Genomic DNA, 24,391 nt, shown 5'->3' with positions numbered 1-24,391 from the left:
ATTATTGTATGATTTGTTCATCTTAGTAATCTAATTGTTTCCTTGGTGGGTTTCAAAAGCATTTATTCTCTCTCTCTCTCTCTCTATCTGTATGTGTGTATGTGTTAGTTATTTCCTTCAAAAGGCATTTATTATCCATCATTTATAAAATATTTTATATATTCTTTCAAAAGGTTAATAAAACTGTTTTATCTCTTGTTCTATGACAAATTCTGATTTGGTGGAGGATTTGCAGAAAGTTGTTTCCATAAAGAACTCATACCAACATATGAGTGACTTAGATGAGACTATTGTATCATGACTACTCAGTGGCTTTACCATAAGCATTCCACTGAAAAGGAGACAATTCACCATAACACCATTCTTATTTGTGTCTGTATTAAGGAAAGAGTTAATGAAACAATCCCTACCCTCAGTACACTAGAATCTGTAAAGATTTGGATTTATTGTGGTTATTTCTTATTCTAGAGGTTCACCTGAATTCATCTTTTATCCAACAGCACTTTAGGAACTTTAGGGTTTAGGGACTCTGCTTTTCTGGATCTCACATACTTTAAATTTTTTAGCTGCCCATGTGTATATAGCATATTGTACTATCCTCTTGTTTGTTTCCCTCAAATCTTCTTTAATAGCATTAGCCCATATTGCTTGCCCAGTGCCTTACATATTGCTTGTGTTGTTTAAGCTTAGGATGTTGATAAGTCTTGTTGCTGATAATTCAACTGAGTGAATAACACCGCCATGGGAGCGTGCTCTTTTTTCTCTATTTCTTGCTGTATCTCATAAGATGTATAGGTAAATGGAAGTGTTATATGAATCAGGTGAAGTAGAAATGTATACATTTTCCTACTAGAAACTGGATTAATTAAAGGCTTTTTTCTTGGCTACCATTTCTTATTTATACACTTCATTTACTATGTGAAATTTCTATAGGATAAAAATAGCAAAACTATTTTCTGAGTAGTTCGTCTCTCGATTGCCTTGCAAATCTCTAATCTAGATTTCATTTGGAGGATGCACCTATGTAATCTGGTTAAAAATGTAGCTAGGAAAGACAAAAGTGCAGCCTGGGCTGCAAGAGCTTTACATTATGTAGCATCCACATACTTTGGGGACATGTGGAAAATTGAAATAGAAAAAAAAAATCAAATCTTTATAAAGTTTTTTTCTCATAACCAGGTCTTCCAGTTCACTAAATTCCCATAAAGGACATGCCAATTGCCTCTGTGGAGATAGGCAAGCATTTCTAATATGGTGTTTGCTTCCCTCTGTGCCAGAGAAATGGTAATATATTTGTTGATGACAAAACCAACAGGTGCCAGGGCTGTTGGGTACTGAAGCAATTTGGCTCCCTGCCTATAGTAACACAGTGGATATATTCTATGTCTGTAGGTTTGTGTGTGTTTCTGTGTTCTTTTGAGCAATGGGATAACCCAGTTGAAATACATACTTAAACTCCAGAGGGATTAGACATGTTTCCTTTCTTTTACAGTTCAGAATGTTACAGTTCCTTTGTTTGGGGATTCTCAGATTGCTTAATGATTTGTCCCCCCCTTTTTTTGTCCAGTTGTGTATAATAGCTGTATTTGAACCTTACTAGGCTTGCTAATTTTATTACTTAACATATGGTATAGCCCTTAATTTTTTTTCCCCCATTGTATCAGTCTTTTGCTTTAAGGTCCAGTTAAACATGATGGGAGTTTTACTTTAACAACTGGATTTCATGAATTTAACCTTTAATCTTTCTTGTTGAGTTTCAAGGTAGCAGGACTTAAGCTTCATTTTAACTGTAGCTGAACAAATATTCTCAAGAAGCCATTTACATGTGGATATCACAATTTTAATATGGTTTGCAGATGTGATAAGCCTTTGAATTAAGTGTAACGGTTTTCCTATTTAAATACAGTAGTTTATGATAATTGAGTATGATATATGACCATTACCAAAATGTAGACAGCTTTTTTTTAAAATATGCTTCAAGATTTTTCTAGCCAATTAAGCTAGAAATAAGCTAGAGTCAGACTTTTGGAAAAGCAAAGGTCAATTCCTGGGTTATTTTCTCTCCTGTATTTCCTGCTCTTTCTTTGTTCCTCTAGATTGGTTAGAGGCTGAGCAAGGCATAAAACAAGTGAGATATTTATTTTTATTTATTTATTATTCACATTTCTATCACCGCCCATCTCCCCCTAAAAGGGGGACACTGGGCGGTTTACAATAAAATTCACCTTAAAACCTCACATCATAAAATCACCAATACTAAAATTATATATATATATATATATTATATATCAGAGATATATCAGAGATATCAGAGAAGGACCAGTAGTAAGCAGGGTTCCACTTTGCATATCTTTGTTAACAGTTTTTGTACTTGGTAAGCAAATACAAAACATATTCTCAAATCAGGTTGTAAACTTAAAGATACCATAGCTCATTTGCTTATCCCTTATCATATATCAATCTGAATTAAAATAAATAAATCATAATATGGCTTGCTTAACACCTTGGGAATTCGGCCAGTAATTATATCAATAAAAATGTTACACCATGCCCTCCATGATAAAGTTGCTTATTACTCAGTGTCTGCACCACCTCAGGATCAAGAAATCATCTTCTGGTCCAGTCATATAAAGACTACTGCTACTGAAGCCATAATTCTGGATATTCTTGAAATTTGATTAAGAGGAAATCTATTAACCATAGTTCACTCTATAGAACTTATATCCTTTCTCCCAGGAGCTCTGCATGGCATTTTTGAATGTCTTCTGAAGTTCTTCATAATCACTTTGGTTTTCATCAACCGGACTTCTCTAAGTTGACTCAGAAGTTACGTGCTCTAATGATTTTCACAATGGCAATCCATTTGCAAATACATTCTTTTTAGTGAGGTATCCTGGTTGCTAATGGAAAAAGCCAGGGAGTTTCAGAAAAACATCTATTTCTGTTTTATTGACTATTCTAAAGCCTTTGACTGTGTGGACCATAACAAATTGTGGCAAGTTCTTAGTGGTATGGGGATACCAAGTCATCTTGTCTGCCTCCTGAAGAATCTGTATAACGACCAAGTAGCAACAGTAAGAACAGACCACGGAACAACGGACTGGTTTAAGATTGGGAAAGGAGTACGGCAGGGCTGTATACTCTCACCCTACCTATTCAACTTGTATGCAGAACACATCATGCGACAAGCTGGTCTTGAGGAATCCAAGGCTGGAGTTAAAATCTCTGGAAGAAACATTAACAATCTCAGATATGCAGATGATACCACTTTGATGGCTGAAAGTGAAGAGGAACTGAGGAGCCTTATGATGAAGGTGAAAGAAGAAAGTGCAAAAGCTGGCTTGCAGCTAAACCTCAAAAAAACCAAGATTATGGCAACCAGCTTGATTGATAACTGGCAAATAGAGGGAGAAAATGTAGAAGCAGTGAAAGACTTTGTATTCCTAGGTGCAAAGATTACTGCAGATGCTGACTGCAGTCAGGAAATCAGAAGACGCTTACTCCTTGGGAGAAGAGCAATGACAAATCTCGATAAAATAGTTAAGAGCAGAGACATCACACTGACAACAAAGGCCCGCATAGTTAAAGCAATGGTGTTCCCTGTAGTAACATATGGCTGCGAGAGCTGGACCATAAGGAAGGCTGAGCGAAGGAAGATCGATGCTTTTGAACTGTGGTGTTGGAGGAAAATTCTGAGAGTGCCTTGGACTGCAAGAAGATCAAACCAGTCCATCCTCCAGGAAATAAAGCCAGACTGCTCACTTGAGTGAATGATATTAAAGGCAAAACTGAAATACTTTGGCCACATAATGAGAAGACAGGACACCCTGGAGAAGATGCTGATGCTAGGGAGAGTGGAAGGCAAAAGGAAGAGGGGCCGACCAAGGGCAAGATGGATGGATGATATTCTAGAGGTGACGGACTCGTCCCTGGGGGAGCTGGGGATGTTGACGACCGACAGGAAGCTCTGGCGTGGGCTGGTCCATGAAGTCACGAAGAGTCGGAAGCGACTAAACGAATAAACAACAACAACAAATCCTGGTTGCATTCCAGCTGGGGTTGATTTCCTAAGTCACATGTCTTGTTCTCTAGCTCAACACTCTTGACAAAAAGCCCACCAGTGAGGAATTTACCTTTGATTGCCACTTATCCTAGTTTTTATGTTATATACAGTATATTTATATACTCCTGGACTAGGATTACAGAAACCCAGGTCCAAATCCATCCTGAGTCACTGAAGCTTACTAGATGACCATAAAAGGATGCATGGGTAGGGGAAACAACCTCCTCATAAATAAATTTTACTTGATGTTGCTTGTTCACATCTCTCATGGAACCTTTTTATATCCCACAATTCTAGTGGGATAGAAATAAATATTGGAGAGTTTAAGGGCTGAAATAGGTCCCTTAAGACACCCATTAAGACACCCATTTCATCCCTTAAACTTCCCCACCTCCAAAAGATGCTAAAGAAAATGTGGTGAACAATTTCGATTTGACCACTTTTTGATGTCATGGTTTCACTGGCAATGGCCCCTGTAGCACCAAGTGAAGTAGAAAAGAAAAATATGTCCCTCAAGGCCCAGAAATATTCCTACCTTTGCTTTAGACATAACTATTTCCTAATTCTTTTGTCTTCTCAGGGAAATCAACCAGATCAGAATTTGCAAATCAAGAAGCTATAAACAATCCTTCCAAACCTAGATTAGAAACTATGTTTTGATCCTAGTTAAAGTTCCTAGCTATGTTGAATAGGATGAACAGAGTGCTCAAGGGAAAGTTTGCTGTTTCACACACATTACTGGACCAACATTATGGGTTCAGAATTGTTAGAATTCAGCCTAAGCCTCTTATTCTCATTTCAGTTATCTAACAATCAGCAAAACACTTAGTCTGAACATTAAGACTGTATTTTTCCATAGGAATAACTGTAACCTACAATGACATTTATGTGTCATTTTTGTTGTTCTTTGCCATAGTTACTGATTTCATATTACATGATAAAAACATTTATTATGATTTAAAAGTTGTTGGCTGCCAGTTTCACTGTTTGAAGATAAACACTTAATTTGTCTACATTACAGAAGCATTGTGTCTTAGATAATTCAGTATAAAGGTGTGAAGAACTTTTAATTCTAATAGCAATTCTAAAGTGTATGTGTACCCATCTGTCTTCTGTTTGGACAATCATGTAATCTTGCTTTGCTATTAGCATATCTTGGGTATTTCATCTATGAAATTGGGATAATTAATCTCCTGCAAGGATACTCAAAACTAATTTTAGTGATGCTTTATGTGGCTTTGATGATGTGAATAATTGTTAATGTATCTCAGTGTCTTTGTTTAAAGAATAAAACATTTTACTCTTGCATGGTGAGGAGCATTTAGCAGTTTCCATGAATTGTAGATTGTGAATGCTAGAAGAATTAACTGTATAAAGTTATTTAAAGTATTTGTATCTTTCAGCACAAAGCTTTCCATAGGTAGATTACTACTGGATTCATGTAGTTATTGCAAGAACATTATGCTTTCAATGATTGATAATTCAGTCTACCTTCAGTGCTTCCAGTCCAAACCCTAATGACTATTAGGCCATTTAGCTGTAGATTTTTTTGCTTATTTCAAGCTAGTTTCCATTCCTTCTTTAGATAAGCAGATGTGTCTTTTTGTTCTAACAATGGAAAGACTGTAATTTGAAGCTAAATAGGGTTGGGACTGGTTGTACTTTGATAGGAGTCTAACCGAGCTGCAAACTAGACTGGGAAGTAAAAGCCGCCGCCACCACCACCAGAAGAAGGCGGCAATGGTAAACCACTTCTGTACAGTTGGCAAGAAAGCTACATGACTGTCTGTCACCAGGAATGGAATTTGACTTAAAGGACTACATTTACTTTACTCCCATTAAGGTGTGGTTTACACTTCTCTTCAAAGCCCTTCACAAGAATTATAGACAGTAATTTAACAAGGCCATGGAAATACAGTGGAAGGGCTGCTGGCCTCAACAACAGCAACTGAAAATAGAAAGGAGAGGGAGAGTTTGTGACATCCATATGGTAACGTAATCTCCTTTTCCACAAAAACTGGCAGTAGATACTACATATGCATACCGTGTAATTTGAGGAGTGCTCTAAGGAATGCCTTTCCTTCTGGATAAAACAATAACAACAACAGGTGGTAGTTTCCAACATTTCTGTAGGTTGACACTTAGCTCCCACATGGCCATGTTCCAGATTTATCTATTTATTTGTTAGATTTATGTCTCACCTTTCCTCCAGGAGCTGAAGGCAGCATACAGTACATACCATAGTGGATCTTTAGTTTGTTGCCATAAGTAAGTGATATAGGGATACTATACCACAGTAAACTTACTTGTACCCTCCCCCAAATCTACGAAACTCTCTTGGATTTCTGTCTTGCTTCTTTTCTCTCAGAATTCTATGTTACAGTACAAACTGAGCACATTGTTTTTTAAATAAATGTTGTCCTTAAGTTCTTCTCCTATTAAGACTCTTAAAAAACAAGAGATATTTGCTTTTTTAAATTAGTTACCATTAAATATGCAGACACCCCCCCCCAAAAAAAAATCAACACTTTGTAAATTCAAAGAGAATTCATCTGTACCATAATACTGTTGAGAACTTAGTTTCTACTAAGAGAGATAGAAGTTTCTGGCATAAGATTAGTTGTAGTAAGTTAACATTCTTCATATTTTAATCAAACCGAAGTGAAAGCTATATGATAAAACATCAGAAACATCTCAGAAACTACCAACAGACTGTTACAACCACACGGCATCACCGTAGCACAAAAACTAACCCAAACCCTTGAAAACATCTTAAGCAACCCAAAAGACCCAATAGCCCAAGAATTAAAAACAGGAGTTATCTACAACATAGAGTGTAAGGACTGTAGCCACTATGTAGGACAGACAGGCAGAACACTAGCAGAGCGCATCCATGAACACCAAGTAGCAGTCAGAAGACATGATGAAAACTCAATCTCACAACACATGGACAGACTCAACCATACTTTCAGCTGGGAAACTGAGCATCCTAAACCAAGCCAAATCCAAAAACACTAGAGAATTCCTGGAAGCCTGGCACTCAGACAAAGCAGCCATCAACAGACACACAGAGGTAAACAACATTTACATACCATTCAAAAGAGACAGTAGAAAAGCCAAAAGACCAGGACATCTCCTTGCCAGCAATCAACGCCCAGATATGCAGAGATTAACACTAGAGGAACAAACAGCACAATATACCCTAATCAAGGAACTATTAATCAATCAACCAAGCAGCAAACAACAGCCCAATCAAGGAACTCCCAAGAAGAGAACAACACCTCCACCAACACAAGCAGGACAAGCCACGGTATATAAACAAAGAGCAAGTCCCACACCCTTTTCATACTGAAGATGTTGCCTAGTCTGGCAATGAAATGTCTGCAAGAAAGCAACAAGGCTCAGAGAGCACCAAGGATTCCACAATAATGATGTTGAATTGAGAGGTGCTCTCTGAATTGAGGTGCTGTCAACAACTTAAGTTGCTGCGTTCTAGGCCAGCTGTAGCTTCCAGGTGGTTTTCAAGAGCTGCGACATGGAAGCACATTGCAGTAGAGCAATCAAGATATGACCAAGGCATGAGTGGCTGTGAATGCTCATAACTGGTGCAGAAAATGGGGTTGCGCAAAATCCCTTCTAAAGACAGCTGCCACTTACTCCTCAAACAGGAACTGGAAGTCCAGGATGACTCCCAAGTTAGTCCATGGGAACCCAATCTCATCCAGAACCTAAGATGAAATATGACTGGTCTCATCCACACCACCTTACTGGGATTGCCCCTGAATTTGTTTTTCCCCATTCAGATCCTCATAGCCTCCAGGCATTTCAACTGCATCTTCTCTCTGGCCCAGTGTTGAGAACGTGTAAATTGATATCATCAGCACACTGATGATACCTGATACCATTGTTGTTGTTTATTCATTTAGTCACTTCCAACTCTTCGTGACTTCATGGACCAGCCCACGCCAGAGCTTCCTGTCGGTCGTCAAAACCCCCAGCTCCCCCAGGGACAAATCCATCACCTCTAGAATATCATCTATCCATCTTGCCCTTGGTCGGCCCCTTTTCCACTCTCCCTAGCATCAGCATCTTCTCCAGGGTGTCCTGTCTTCTCATGATGTGGCCAAAGTATTTCAGTTTTGCCTTTAATATCATTCCCTCAAGTGAGCAGTCTGGCTTTATTTCCTGGAGTATGGACTGGTTTGATCTTCTTGCAGTCCAAGGCACTCTCAGAATTTTCCTCCAACACCATGCTGGTGGATAATCTATTTCAGTGATGTCATACATATCCACATGTTAAATAGGAGGGATCAACAGAGACAGGCTCCATCATGTACCCAGGCCCGGCTCTCTGCTCAAGCCTGGGGCCTCAGGTACATGATGAAACTTGCCTCTTGTTTGTACTGAATGAGTGATTGATGTTTTTGTAAATTTCCCTGGCTGCTGTATGCTTTATGTTCTTTTAATTTTGTTAGCTGCCCAGAGTATGTATTTGAAAAAAGTGGTCATATAAACCAAATAAATAAATGGTAGGCTCCTATGATACCCCTTAATGGAGAGCCTTGGGGCTCAGCCTTCCCCCAACTGAAAATGTCCCGGAAAGAATAACCACTGCAGTATATTACTCCCACTCTCAACCCCCGGATGCAATTCAGAAGGCATATGGGTGATCAAGTAGGACCATGAGGGCAACACTATTCCCATTCTAGTGCTGCCATCCACAAGAATTATTAATGTGGTCTCAGTGCCATAGGCCAGCCTGAATTCAGACTGGAACAGACCCAGATAATTTGCTGTGTGCAGGGCTCTCTGTAACTTCAGGTTTACCACTTTCTTAACAACTTTCCTCCAAAAGGGTAGATTGAAGACAATTACCCAATACAGGTAGTCCTTGCTTAGTGACCACAATTGTGACCAGCAACTCAGTCTTTAAGTGAAGTGGTCACTAAGTGAAACTGTGACTATGTTTATGATCTTACTTCAGCTATCCTTTGCTTTACAGACCTGCGAAGGTTGTAAATGTGAGGATTGGTCACAAAAGCTACTTTTCCATCATTGTTATAACTGAATGGTTGCTAAATGAAGCAGTTGGTAAATGAGGACTACCTGTACACTTGGGTCAAGCAATGGCTTCTTGAGAAGCCAAGGAGGCATTTACTATTGCTCTCACCAGTTTGTTATTTTATTATATATACTCTGGCCTTTACATACAGCATAGTACATTTAACAAAGTTGTTCCTTTAAAATCCAAGTATAACCGAACATATAAACAAATATCATGATGAAAAAAAGTGAATTACAGAGGTTCCACTATTCTTTTCTCCTACATCACTTAAGAAAATGAAACTGACAGCCTCAAATGGATTTATTAGTTAATAAGCATTCAAATTCTTGCTGAGGCACTGTATCTTCAAGCTCTGTACAATCGGTAAATAGTGTTTGCATTTTAAATATTGCCAAACTCAAACATAAAATAGCAAGATATTTGCCCATCAATCTCAGAAAAGGTTTACAAGTGGAAAGTCTGGCAAATATGTTTCGATAGATATACATTCCCAAACATGAGATTCCACAAACAATTACTTTCATTTTAGAAACCACTCAGGAGAGCAAACAAGCTTTCCTGCTTCATCACAAATTTCCATTGTATAAATACAACACAAGAATCTTTCAGAAACTTCAGAAATAGGCACTACCAACTATTAGCAAAAAGTGATTAGACTTTTCAATAAAGTAAATATTAAGATTAAGGAGAAAAATAAAACAAGTATCAGATAGGGAGAACGTTTAGAGGAACATCATCAGCTTCCAGTATAAAGAAATTTAGCAAATATAAGTGATTTCTGCTTTGATTCTGGTACAACAACTCCCCTCTCAGGCATTAAAAAATTGGATGCCCACTACAGTATGTAAGCATTCTGTTTACGTTCCACCCTGAGTCAATATATTTCACATGATGTGTTTCTCTTTCATGCACACATATGTCCAGTATGCATGTGTGCAGTTGAAAAACTTTATATATACATGTATTAGTTTCATTTTGAACCAGGATCCAGAAGCCAACATTATATAGTTGTGCACACAAAAACACAAAGAATACCCAATAACACAAACATCCTGAATATTAAAATCTTCAAGTGTTCTCACGTAGCAGATAAGAAAGAGAAGTATAGGAGAAATTATTTCTAGCAATCCTAACACATTTTAAGCTTTTTCATGTTTTTGGGTGTGTGTCTTTAAAATTTGGTCCTTGATCATCTATTTCTAGCAAAGTTATCTGGAATTTCTCATGCAATCACCTGGCAATAAGTAACCTTATTTAAACAGCATTTTAGTTTTACAAACCTCAACAAGCTTATGTAGAAGTAGAACATTTACTGTAGATACTAGAAACGTTTATATATTTTTGAGTGCTGAAATTAGGTAAGATTTTAAACCACATGAAAAAAGATTTCTGTGTCTTGAGCAATGGATGTTTTTGTTCATCTAATTTTCCAGAATAAATTCAGTTTAAGGTATTTAGAATTAACGCAGCTATTTCTTTGCTAAACAATATGTTTATTGTTGAAAAGCAGGAAAAGGAAAGCTATATACTCCCTCAGATTACTGTAATTCTGCCAGTAAAAAAATTGAAACATAAGCCAAGGTGAAAAGCAACACTGGTATTTATTAATGTTTAGAGGACCTCAAAGCAAAATAGAGTGGAAATAATGATCCAACAAATCCAAAGCAGCAATCTCTATCTCTTAAAAATAATAAAAGAAACTGCAATCTCTTTTGCTTTAAAATATTAAAAAAATTAATACCACAAGGAGAGTCTCAAATCACATTTTTAACATATAAGAACTTGGATGGGAAGCAAATCCACTATTTAATGAATGATGTCATTAACAACTATTCTCCATTACTCAGATGGTTTTGAAAAAGCATGTGCATTTTTGAATGGGTATTCCCCAAAGCTACTATAAATACTTTAAACTTACCTCAGAGATTTGCACTTCCTAGTATCATACAAATATACATTCATGTCCATCTTAATATTTCCTTCTAGTGTAATAATGCATAATGTAGGAAAACAGAACAGTGGACAAAAAAAAAATTAAAGGCAGGAAATGAGGGAAAAGACAAGGAAATATAGCAAAAACTAGTTTATGCCAACACAGCTGTACATCTCCATACCTTTCTGTCCTTTTGAAGCAATCTTGCTTCTACGTACCTCATCCACACATAGATATATACAATATGTTTTCTTCTTTAAACTTCTCACTTCTCTTTGAGGGTCTTTTCAACATCATCCCTTTACAACTTTTTCCATCTTTCTTTTCCTCTCAACCCATTTAGTCTTTCCTATACTGGTTTTACAATTCAATCTTCAGTTCATTTTCTCTAAATGACCAAATGTTCTCAGCCTACTTCTTCCTTTCCAACTGTTCACTCACTTCTTACTCACTTTTTTATTTAGTCCACTTTTATTCAGCATTCTTTGGGGTGGGGGTGTTACCACACACACACACACACACACTTCTTTAGTACCCCATTTCCAATGCATTCAACTTAGTGTTATATTTCTCCTGACACACCCACTCTCAAGTCCATATAACAAAGTGGCCAAAAGAATGATCTTAGACATGGCCATTTTTGCTTCATTCAATAAACATTCATTCCTTGCAAGAGACCAGAGACAAACTGTCTACTACCTTTCTACCAGTATTTGCATGTCTTAAATTTTCTCTGCTCATTTTCCCATCTTTGGTAAACTTTCTACCAAGGTACACAAATTTATCAGCCTGCTCTAGTTTTCATCATTTATGTATAACCTGCAATTTTTCATTCCATTTTCCATGTCAATCACAACTGCCTTGGAATTTTATATATTAATTTGCAGAACCCTTGGTCTTGCTGAATCAGTAGTAAAAGTTGAGCATCCTATTAATTCCTGAACTAAAATGAAGTTTATTTTAAGTGTGAGTTTTGCTATATTTTGTATCATTGGGACTTCACATAACTTTGAATGTGCTGCAATTATTTTCCTCATTCATTTTAAATGTGTTTTGCTAAACTTTTTGCATACTTCATATATCCATCAATTACATGTCACTTTAGAGATACCTCTTACCTTTATGTCCTGGCTTTCTACCAACAATAGTGTTAAAGGCAGAATATACAATCATGCAAAAGTGAGGTAATCTTTGAGTCAGAGGCATCTTTCAATATCATACAGGAAATGCTGTCTAAACTGCTTATAAGGATAGAGCAATCGCTGTGTTTACTATAGCCTCTCATCCTCCAAAGTGTATGTGTAAGACTGTAGCTTACATACTCACGTGTAAGCTAATTCCAAGCTTATCCTCGTAAGCATATAGTACATATGCTTATCAATACATCTTCTTAAGTTTCATTTAGGTCATTTATAAATAATGTTGTATATTTTGGGTAGGAGCTGCAGCAAAGCTTTAACATTTAATTGCAAAAATACTGACTAAATATTTTATCATACTCCATATTGGCAGGGTGGTAGTTTCCTTCTACTTGAGAAGATCAAATGGTTGTAGATTTTTGTGTAAATAATGTACACAGGATGTGGCTATCTAGCTTTTTAGCCCAAGTGAAAGCCTCAGCTACCTACAAGCTAGGCATATGGCATTCCGTTACAGTTTAGCATACTTTAGATGTATGTTGAACTTGTTTTTAATTTGACACTAATTTGAAGTGGAAAATTACTAAGACATCTGTAAATAGCAAATTAGTTTCATTGAACAAATGTCTAGCTGCCTAAAAGTCTCCAAAAGACCAACTTCAAATCCCATTGGTTCTGCTTTATGTTCAGATCTTGAGGACAGGCAGGTGTTAGGTGCAGTTTATGAAATCAAACATTCTCTACTACTCCTACTCCCAAAAGGCTTCTGAGGTTTTCCTTTGATGAAATAGTGTAGGATGTTTTCAGGATTTGCTCTGGCCCTGTTGTAGACTTTTGTTTCCCATGCCAAACACAGAAATTAATCTTAAAAATACATAGGCAGATTTTTTAATACTATTAAAAATAATAAAAATAAGCATCTCATTCAAATTCTAATTACTTCATGGACACCTTTTTGCAGGGTGTTTTTTTTTTTTTTTTGCAACAGTGCAGAATTTGTCATTTCCTTCATCTAGAAAATTTTCAACTTTCCCCAGTTTAACATACAGTTCTGGTATTCCTGATTGTGTTCCATCCAAGTACTACCTAGAAGAAATTCTACTTAGTTACCAAGGCTGGGAATACAGAAGCAATGAACCTTTCTGAAAATTCTGGTATTCGTAGAATGCAGATAAGATTTGCAACGAAGTCTTATAATATTGAGTGGTTCTGTTCATAGTTCCAGTCAAGTATTCTCTCTTTCCCAAAACTTTACTGACATTCCATCTTGATCATGAACGATGCATGTTCTGGTTACATAGACAATGGTATTTATAGTTTCAATATCATGGAGTGACTCACTGAGTAACTCAGTTTAAATTTCAGAAGTATTCTCATCACTTTATTTAAAAATAAAGTGGTTAGCAAATTACATTATTATAGGGGTTTTTTTCTTTAGGGTTTTTTTTTTTTTTTGTTCAGGTGGATAGAAGTTGGGAACTAATATTTTTAAGTGTATTAATTTGTCTTAATTAAGATTCTCTGGGAGTTTCCATAGTTAGCTGATATATACATATATTCAGGTATTGCATCTTTTTGCTTCCAGGTGAAATTTTCATTGTGCTTCTTTCAAGATAATTTCTGTGGGCAAAACCAACATCATTGTCATTTATGACACTCTTCTAATTTCAGACTGCTCTTTCTATCCATCTTCTTTCCATTCAGGAGAGGAAGAAAAACAGAATAACTGCAAAGTACATTTTGACTGGTAGCTACAAGCTTTCTGTCTGAAAGCACCCATCATGATTTTAAACTGGAATGCCAGGCAAATAGACACAAATAGATAATTGATCTCTAAAAATCACAGTATTTCAGCAGACTTTTCCACATGGTTCCTGGATTCTCATATTTTTCCTTATGGCTTTTTAACATACTTCATTTAATAACTGTAATTTACATCATTATTATACTTCTTAAGAGAAGCAGCTTCTTGCACTTAGCCAGAAATCAACAAAAAGAAATAAGAACCTTTAGCTGTGTAGATAATTTGCCCAGAATAATAGTTGTTTTTATGCAAAAGTAAGAAAAACCCATGTATTAAATGTATTACTGCAGTGACCTCGGGCTGTTCTGGGTGAAATTATCAGCTTCTTTGTGAATTTGCACTGTCACTGGTTTATGCTAAATGTTCTGAGAACAAATTTTGAATGACAGCTAATAGTTCTATTTTTTTTTCCCATTCATAATGTGGTTTTCATTTTTCATATGTGAAAAGCCATTTCCTGTAAGTAAAAATGATGTATGTACAGTATATCATTGAAAGTGAAAACATGTTGTTTCCAACATGTTCACTCAATGTGTATTTCAAAGAAGCCATTGCCAAAATAGGTTTTCAGCATGTGTACAAGCAATGAATGGAATACGTTTATGTAATTGCCATGTAAGCCCTTCATTTTCCTTCTATTAGTTATAAGCCTGATTGCCAGTTCCTTAGCTTTCCATAATCACTTTCTTGCAGCTTTTGACCATATTTGTGACTCTTTAACTTTAGGGGGAAAAAATCAGCTAAGGGAGGGGCAAGAAAAAAGGATTAAGAAAAGAAAGGAGACAGGGATAAGATTTTGTTCCTCTCATATTAGAATTCAAGATCATCTTATGAAATGAGTTAATGGGAGATCCAGAACAAAGAAAGTATTTCTTCACGCAGTGCATAGTTAAATACAGAATTCTGTAGGATTGTGCATCCTTTGAAAATGATTTGGAAGAAATCCTTTAGAATATGCAAGAGTTGCCAGTGCAGCACCTCTTTAAACTAGTAGCATTTTTTTCAGGTTTGCAGAGAACTCTGGGGAGAAAAAAGCAGAGCTGTTTTAAAGGAGTGCTGCACTTGGGCTTTCCACATTCCAAAACACGTCTACCAAATCATTTTCAAAGGATGCACAGCCCTAAAAGTCAATATTACAAGGTATAGCGGCCATCAATTTGAACAACTTTCAACTATAATTATACACTATCATAGAACATAGAATGTTAGTGGCTTTTTGTCATGAAAGCTGAATATTACATTATACTTTTCTTACCAGTTGCTGACAGACATGGCCAGGAAGGTGCACCTGCTTTTTTAGTTCCCCTGTTGGCTTCCAGCTGTGCCAGTATTAGTCATTGTAGAAAGAGAATGCTGTAACAATTAAATCTTTGATCTGATCCAGAGGACAGTTTTTCTTATATTCTTACTGTACTATAGTTTCACTTCTTTCATTGGCAAATAAGTCATAAATCTATTGCATACATGGTCACAGTTATTTTTTTCTTTCTCCCTTTCCTCTATATATCTTTTCCTCTTTCTGTACTTCACTGAAAAGATGTATATGTATTTTCTTTTTAGAGTGACTCACCAAAGACATTTAACAGCCACTAAAAGAGAAAAATGTGGTGGTAATATCTTAGGTTGTCCCGTTACCGATTTGTGAGTCATGACCCATCAGCTGAAAACCACTGAGCTAGAGAGCTTTTTAATCTGTGCTCTAAATCTGATTGATATTCAAACATCAGTTTTATATTTGCATCGTAAAATCTGACATTTTCAAACAGTCTTAATTCGTTCATAAACTTGATAAGTGAAGGCCAGTCCCAAAGAAAACTGATGAGAAACATATGATTGTTCCTAACATTAAACAATAAAATGGCAGTTGACCTCACACTTTTAGAACTACAAAATGTAATTAGGTTGTCAGTTCAATGAAAGCTATGTAATGGGAATGATCTTTAACAGAAATTTACCCACAAGCCATATTTAATGTGGTTTTTCTCAACATCATGATTTAAATATTTATTTCTACTGATTTCAAAAGTTCTGTATAGTCTTAATATCACTGCCAAGTTATGAGGGTTAATGGTGCTCTGTTGCTATAGATTTAATTCTCTGTGCATCCTCCTGCTCTTGAAATTGCCAGAATTGTAGGGAAGATAATATTCTGCTTCAGCCAATTGAAATGATGCATTCAGACTTCCTGAGGAAACAGCCTTTTGTAGGCAGCTAAAATATTTATCTATCTAGGTTTCATCTTACAGATTTTTTATTTGCTAAAACAAGCAAAACTTTTAAGTCGGTAATGATATAATCTAAAACCGAGTCTTACCCCATGTTTGGATCTACAAATGAATGACATTTGAAATACATTCTTAAGGAAAATTAGAGGGATATTTTCCTCCCCAAACTTCTGGGGGGAAGTACAGAAAATCTGGTAACAGATACCTTGCTGACATTATTTGCATCTGAAGTAGTTGTATAAATAATTTTTCTTAGATACAGTCTATTTATAAAAATTACTTTTAAGTATCCCAAAAAAGACAAATTAAGGAAACAAGTTGGGAACTAGGGTTGATATTTCCATGCAGACTTCCCTCTCCTCCACTACAGGTTTTTTTACTCACCTAGAAAAAATGTAGCAATGAAACTAAACAGCCCCAAGGAATATGTTACTGTTAATTCCTAAAGCTGAAGAATTGTATCAGCTGAATTATTTAAAAAGCCAAATTGTATGTATTACATTATAAGACAAGATCTTTAGTACTGTAATCTGTAAAAACATGAAAAAGAGGTTAGATTTGAGACCCATTTAGTCTAGCATTTTGTTCCCATAGTGGTCAGTGAAATGCTTCTATAAGCGTACAATCCCTCTGTGAAGGCAGGAGCACTCTTACAACATCTGGTGTTCAAAGCATCTTTACTGAAGCTAAAAGCAAAACACTCGGACTTGGTAACAATTGGTAGCTTTATTCTACCTGAATTCTCTGTTACAGAAATCCAAGTTGGTGGCTATAATTATATTGTATGATAGTGAAGATACGTAAATATTTCATCCTGAATCTCTCACCATTCAACTGCATTTTTATTGTATTTATGATCAGTGGATAAAACCCATTATGTTTTTGTGAATAAGGAAATATTTTTTTGGTCTCACTAATTGGAGATGTGACAGTCAAAAGTATTGACAGTGGAATAATTCTGATACGGAGATCTATCTATGCATCCATCCATCCATCCATCTTTTTCCTCTAGAATAATCTCAGTAAAACCACAAATGCTGTGATTTAATCTATAGCATTTGAGTATTCGTTGTACCATTTTCCATAAAACTGAAAACATTTATACACATTGTCTAAATATTGATAACTTAGTTGTTATAGTATGATTCTTTAAAATGGCCTCTCCTGAAAGTTTTTGTTAGTAAAAATAATCTTTTCTGTTGAAATATAAAATACTAGACACCAATTCTATCCACTGCAAATTACTGCTTTCAAGGATCACCCTTCTTACTGTCTAAGAAAAATAAGACCCAGATATTTTTAATACTTTTGGATTGCCAGTGCAAACATTTGCCTTTTTTTTCTTGACTGCTGCCCCATATCTGATTGGCCTAAGTTAATACTACTACCATTACAGTTCCTGCATTGATTTGCTCATCTGTCCCAGTTGAAAGTTAATGAATTGTACATAGAAAAAATATATTTCTTAGCAGTGACCAGGAGCATAGGACGAGTTAGCTGATACCTCAGTTATTTTCTTCTGTCAGCAGGTGTTGACATCTGCCTATTGTGCAAGCCCTGCCTTTTGTGGTTTCAGACAACAAAAAAATATGGTTCTTTGCCCTTTTATTTTTAAGGTCTTCTATTAAGGGAACAATCACAAGGTCATCCTAGAAACTCATATGAGTATTTAATTTCATAAAAGGGATTGAGACCTACTGAAGCCTGTTGCTAATTATTTTTATATTGTTTTCATGATTAAATAAAAATGATAGACATTATTTGTAGCTCCAAGTTTTGCTTTAATAGCTGTGGACATATTTGCCTTGCAGAATGGACTAACAGGACTATTTAGGCTGAGTTGAACTGCCATCTTAACTCCTTTGACTTGTGTGAAAAAGGATTGTCTTGAATCAGTAGTATTTAGCAGTATCAGAATTTAGCAGTAGCATTTGCTAGAATTGACTGACTCTTGATTGGGTCATAGGCTTCAAAATTTGGTGCTGTTGGAAAATTTTACAACATTAATCTTTAAAACAAAGAACTTGTGATTAACAAGGATTATTTGTACACTTTTATTTTAAAAATTGGTCAGAAGAAAGATGGGTGCTTTTTCAGAACCATTGCCAGACTTGTCAAAAAGAAGCACTGAGGGGTGGGGCTTTAGTAGGCTTGTTTTAAATGTTTTTGTCCAGGCAGTTCCCCTGCCCTTTAAGGAAATGTAGGAAAAATTAATGTAAAATAAAATGTGCTACTTCAGTTGCACTTTGGAATTTTTTCAAATGAAGACCGAGGAGCTGCAAAAATATTTAATCTGTTCAGCAGTCCAAATGCATCTCTTATAAGTTGTTTTCTTTTTTCTTTTGTAGTTCTTTGAGGTTCCATTTGATGCAAATATGAACAGGACAAAAAACAGACCTCTGGTGCAAGGACAGATCAGGTAAGGTTGCACACATCTGCTCTCTTGAAGCAGAAATTGTTTTTGTATTTATTTTCCCCATTTTCAATTTTTCCTTGTGCTTAGTTAAGTAAAGAATAAAAGACATGGAAAGAAACAGGTTTTTTTTAATGCTTGGATAATTCTGAACACTTATAATACTACACAGAAAGTATATAAACTTGCCTTCATCATGTTCATATATTGTACAAGGGCCATTATAGATATTCACATTAAGAGTTACAGACTCTTATTATTGTATACTCCATTAAACAGAAATAAATAAACGTTAGAAGCAAAATGGTGATTCTACTAGGTCCTGTGAATTGCCAAAAAGCAACTATGGATCTCCCACAGTAATTCTTAAAAGGAACTTACCTTACCTATCAGGAGTAAATAGGCTAGTGCTCTTTTGATATTTGGGACACAAACCATATAATACCTGATCACTGATCATGGTGGTTAAGGTTTGTGATATTCAAGTAGAATGAAGAGAGCAAGTTTGGTGTAGTGGTTAAGGCAGCAGGCTAGAAACCAGGAGACCGTGAGTTCTAGTCCTGCCTTAGGCACAAAGCCAGGTGGGTGACCTTGGGCCAGACACTTTCTCTCAGCCCTAGGAAGGAGGCAATGGCAAACCACTTCTGAAAAAACTTACCAAGAAAACTGCAGGGGCTTGTCCAGGCAGTCTCCAAGAATCAGACACAACTGAACAACTAAAAAAAGAAAAAGTAGAATGGAAGCACAGTAAGTTTTCTTTTGCCAGTGACATAATCACCGGGGATTTAAATTATTAGAATGATTCAGGAGCCTGGCAGTTGAAATAGCAACCAAACCACAGCCATATCACTGCAGTTGGAACTAGCTGGGAATGTGCTGTTTCCTGCAACTCCTGAACATGTCAGACCTGCATCCTGTTCCCACCTCACATCTTGATTGTGTAGTTTTGTACATGCATACCACCTTTAGTGATAAAGTACCTTCTTTAACTTTCCATTTAAAATATTACCATTCTGTAATTGAAGTATGACCTTTCTGAAAACACCAAGATGACTGAATGTATATCATAACTTGCTTATTTCTTTATTTATCTAAAGTCTTAGAGAGTGTGCTGCTAAATACAATATATCAAATATAGTTATCCTTTCTCTATAAATCATTGCAACTCTTTTTTTTGCTGATTTTTTACAGAAAGAATTCTTAAATATGTGTCATCTTTTGTGCATGCTCTTTTCTCTGTGTATACATATAAATAAAAAGCCAAGGTCCCATGAGGCTTCTGTTTGAACACAAACTTAAAGCAACCTTGATTTCTGCTTGTGTGTCTGTTCAGTTTCTTAAAGGATTGGGTTCCAAGTTCTGGGGGAATGGAGAATGCTGCACCTTATTTGCAAACTTTAAACTAAAGCCCTTATTCATAAACTATTCAACAAACAATTTTCAGATTGCATTTCCATGATTTGTGCCAAGGATTATTTATAACAAAATTATGTTTTCCCTTAGGCATCTGTGAACAGTTGGTCCTATTTATTTCTGTGTTTTATCCATCATCTTTGGAGGATTGAAGAAAAGTGATGGATGAAATTACATGAAAATTGAAACAAAATAGTAAAGCATGCCCTGGGGGTAAAGTCACCCTCATTGTAAATAGAGTACTTTAGTAAACTTGTTCTGATTTGTTCTGTGAGGTGGTGCTAATTATAGATTTCTAAGTTCAGTTAATTTTATTTTAAAAACATCATGAGGAAAATTTTAATGAGGACATCTGTTGAGCACACAGTAAGCCAAAACTTGGACCCAGCCAAAATTCAGTGAAAGGAATCTATATCCTTCACTTTAGTCTTTGAATTTGGTTAGGTAACTATGTGTGAAATAAAACTCCTCCTTTCTCATTCCCAGATAAAATTAAAGTTACTTTTTCTTCTGATCTGAATTACATTGACAATAACTCCACACAGGAGATTCAATGCTTGCATGTATGTCCCATAAAAAAATGCTCTAAAATACATTAAGGGTCAGAGCTCTGAAACATCGGAGCACATATATAAAATGCATATGTTTGCCCACATAATTATTTAGATGATATAGTAGAGATTTGTATTCCCAATAAATTAGGTTTGAATATAATTTTTTTCTAAAAGTTTTAGATTTCTCTTAAGTTATGTATCACCAACATCTGGGAAAAGAAGGCACCTTCATGCAAGTCAAATAATGTGCATAAGTTTATATTTCCAAAAGTGTTTCTTCCTTAAAGGAACACCATTTGGCCAAAATCACATCCAAAAAACTTGAAACTGTATTACTACATCTATATTGTTCTCTTTGTCCTGCCTGTTGTAATCATTTTGGGGACCTCAAACAATCACCCATCCCACTATCCATTCATGTACAGTCAATTTAATGTTATTTAAAGTGTCATAACTTTTAATGATAAGTTCCTGTAAATTTCATGTTAGCCATCAACTGCCACTATTCCTTCAGCTGGCCAAAATTCTACGTAGCACAAGATCCATCTTTTTGTGGGGTGTTGTCCTATTGTTTGAAGCTTTGGTTAAATCTCTTCTACAGTTATACTGAAGGCAAATCAAAACTACATAGAGATGGTTGTGTTTGAAAAGCTGGTATCTTATATTATGGGAATCATTCCAAACATGTTTGGGGCACGCACAAGGAATTCTGCATGCCTTCAAAGCATTGTTGGGTTTTTTTATGTGATACATTTGACTTTCATCAAGTTTAATGATGGGCTAGTCTATTCTTGTTCTCTTAGTTTAACTTTTTGATGCTGTAAATACAGGGACAACTATTTACTGAGAAAATGTTTTGAAGCCTATTGATATTACATACAGTACTAAACTGGGAAATAATTGCTGATAAAACACTTAAAGATTCATGAATACACAGATCATCTTTTGATAGCCTTCTCATATATAGTTTGTTGCTGTCATCAGAACAGTAGATGGTGGGGTTTTTACCATGTGGCCCTGTTAGCAGTGCCTCATTTTTCCTTCATCACTTTTAAGGGGTACCTGAAAACTTACTATTTTTCCAGGTGTTTTTTTTTTTTTTTTGCTACCATTCATCAACATATGTTTTATTTAGATTTCCATGACATTTTATTGATAAATACATTGTACCTTATTCATGTTTGTAGAGGTAGTATAAGGTACTTTCTCTATGTGTAGAGCCACTCCAAAGAAGATATATCAACTAAAAAGCAGAAATAGTTTGGTCTGCATTCCTCTATTTTGACATCCTCCAAAGTCTTCAAGCTGCCATGTCAGTGGAAGAGTCCTTTGTAGAGATACACTCTTCTGTATATCAGTTCTAGATGTCACAATTCCAGAGGGACATTGATACAATTAAAGGGGTCAAGAAGGTTATAGAAATAAGATGTCAAGATGACAGACGATATAAAGAGAGTCTAATTGTTTAGTGTAAACATAAAGTCTATAAACCTGTGCTAGGTTCCTACTGTATTCGAAGCAGTTAAATCTTTATTCAAAATGGAGCCTTTGAGAAGGAGTTAAACCATTGTTTATCAGATCCATCAAGGAGGCAAAACACAAGAATATTTACATTACAGGGAGATACTGAAGTAGACCAGTATTCTGATATAAAAAAGTCTATGTCTATGGTGGCAGGAAAGTTACTTTCCTTTTGATGTCCTAAAATAGCAACCTGCTATCATTGATTTAAGTATAGGACATTTTTCCTGAGAGCCAATAGTAACTGTTATATACATCTAAATGAACACTACAATTTTTTTATGTTTATAATCCAATAGATATAGCTTCACAGTTTTATACATTCAAAGTTTTTCCCAGAATCCCATGAAGTAGTCTGCAAATCTTCTTAGATAAGTGTGCCTTACAAAAATTTGGCTCCCTTAAGGAAGTGATTGAGTCTGAAATCAGTTTTAGTAAATGGTATTATTAAGCTCAGAGTATACAGTACTAGCTTGGTGCTTTTGGGGGGAAGCTCCTGGTCTCCCTATTAAATTCACACATATGCCCCCCCCAATCTGGTTTGACTGTATTTCAACTCTGTATTATGTATGTGTCTACATTCCTCTTCCAATGCTGAATAAAACTGCCTGCTTATAATTGGATTACAGCTTTTTCTGAATTTCTCTGTAGATTTTGTAACAGTACCGTCAAATCAAATCAAATAACTTTATTACAGCCATAAGGCCAGAAAACAACAATATAAAACCCAAAAAGTAAGTGAATATAAATATACATATATATCAGTTGATAAATTGATAATGCATGCATACATATATACAGATTGACAAGTATATACATAAATATAAAATACATAACAAGAAATAAGAATGGAATATAGAATATAAAAGTGCAGGAATAAAAATACCTCACCCCTCTTCTTTTCATAATAAACTAACATTCCCTTTAAAAATCAGTTTAAGATCAAAGTAAACAAAGCATTCCACTTTGCACCAGTCCATCATTTCAGCCTGCCTGTATGTCTCCTCTCATATCCTACCAAACCTGTTAGGGAAGAACAGATAGTTTGTTTCCTTCTATTCTGATTTTATGTTTGATATTTAAATGGATGCATCTTGTCTGAATCAATAGGCTTTGTTAGATGCACACTATCTATTATGGATATTTTTAATTTTATGTGTGCAGATATATACTGTTTATTGTGTTATCAACCCAGCTTCAATTATTTTGTTTTTGTTTATAACAGGGCTATAAGGGACCAAGCTTTGAAACTATTTTAATCTTATTTTACTTTAGTTTTATAAGAATCAATATTCTTATAATATTCTTATAATGATTTTTTTTTTGCTTTTGAAGAGGGTAGTCTGTTATTTATTTATTAAGTATGAATATAGCTGCTGACAAATATGCTGAATAAATATGGGATAATTTTGGGCACATTTGCCTGTCATGGTAAGCTGTAACTTGGGAAAGAGATTTTGTTAATTGTTCCAACCAGAAATTGCCCCAAGGCTGAGCAAATTGTTTGAGTTATTTATTCTTCCACAGTTTGTGAAATGGCTAATGGTATCCCAAACTCACTGTAGCAGGAGAGTTCTGGCACAGCTCCACCACATGACATCAAGGAAGCCAGTTGGATGTGGCAGTAACCAAGGTGGTCCTGATGAAAGCATAACACTCCTAATTATTATTAGGATACTAAATTCATCACTTCTGACTGGGTGACAACAAAGAAACATTTATATTTGCTAGGCATATTTTATCCTCACAAGTAGTTTTAGCAATGTATTACAGACATTTGATAGTTTGTTAAAGCAATTCCATTCAGCAGCCATTCTTAACTTATCATCTTGATAAACATCCTTTCCACTCAGTGCATATTATCCACCCACAAACTTAGGACTATGAGTTTGTATGGCATGGCAAGATATTCATGATATATCTAAACAAAGTGCAACTCAAATTTCCATTCTGTTTTTCAAAACTTTTTTAAACTTTACCATTAAATTTGCATGGCACTTGAAACAGAGGATCCCCAAAGGATCTCCTATAACCGTGTCTGTCTCTGTGTGTGTGTGTTTGTGTGTGTGTGTGTGTGTGTGTGTGTTTATTGCTTGCCAGGTCCTGTACCCCTCCTTATTTTATTTTTTTTAATTTCTGTTTGAATTGTTTTTAAGATACCACTGTAAAGAGATGTTTGCTTTCTGTGAAATTATTTTGTTTTACTTTATGGAAACAAATAAATTGTTTGGCATTTGTAGCTTAGATCCCACCTCTATTTT

The 24,391-nt window shown here is 35.6% G+C and overlaps 1 protein-coding gene across 1 annotated transcript in view; it reads left to right on the top strand.

The window, feature by feature from the left end:
* Positions 1-24,391, top strand: part of LOC134489760 (protoheme IX farnesyltransferase, mitochondrial) — a 143,137-nt gene that overhangs the window by 74,528 nt on the left and 44,218 nt on the right. Inside the window, exon 5 of the mRNA XM_063292626.1 lies at positions 18,578-18,648. Within this exon, the coding sequence (XP_063148696.1) occupies positions 18,578-18,648 (71 nt within the window). The remainder of the gene's footprint in view (positions 1-18,577; positions 18,649-24,391) is intronic.

Source organism: Candoia aspera, chromosome 2, assembly GCF_035149785.1.
Source record: "Candoia aspera isolate rCanAsp1 chromosome 2, rCanAsp1.hap2, whole genome shotgun sequence".
Classification (NCBI taxonomy): Eukaryota; Metazoa; Chordata; class Lepidosauria; order Squamata; family Boidae; genus Candoia; species Candoia aspera.
Note: the sequence above shows the minus strand (reverse complement) of the source record. Positions and strands in the feature narration are given on the sequence as shown.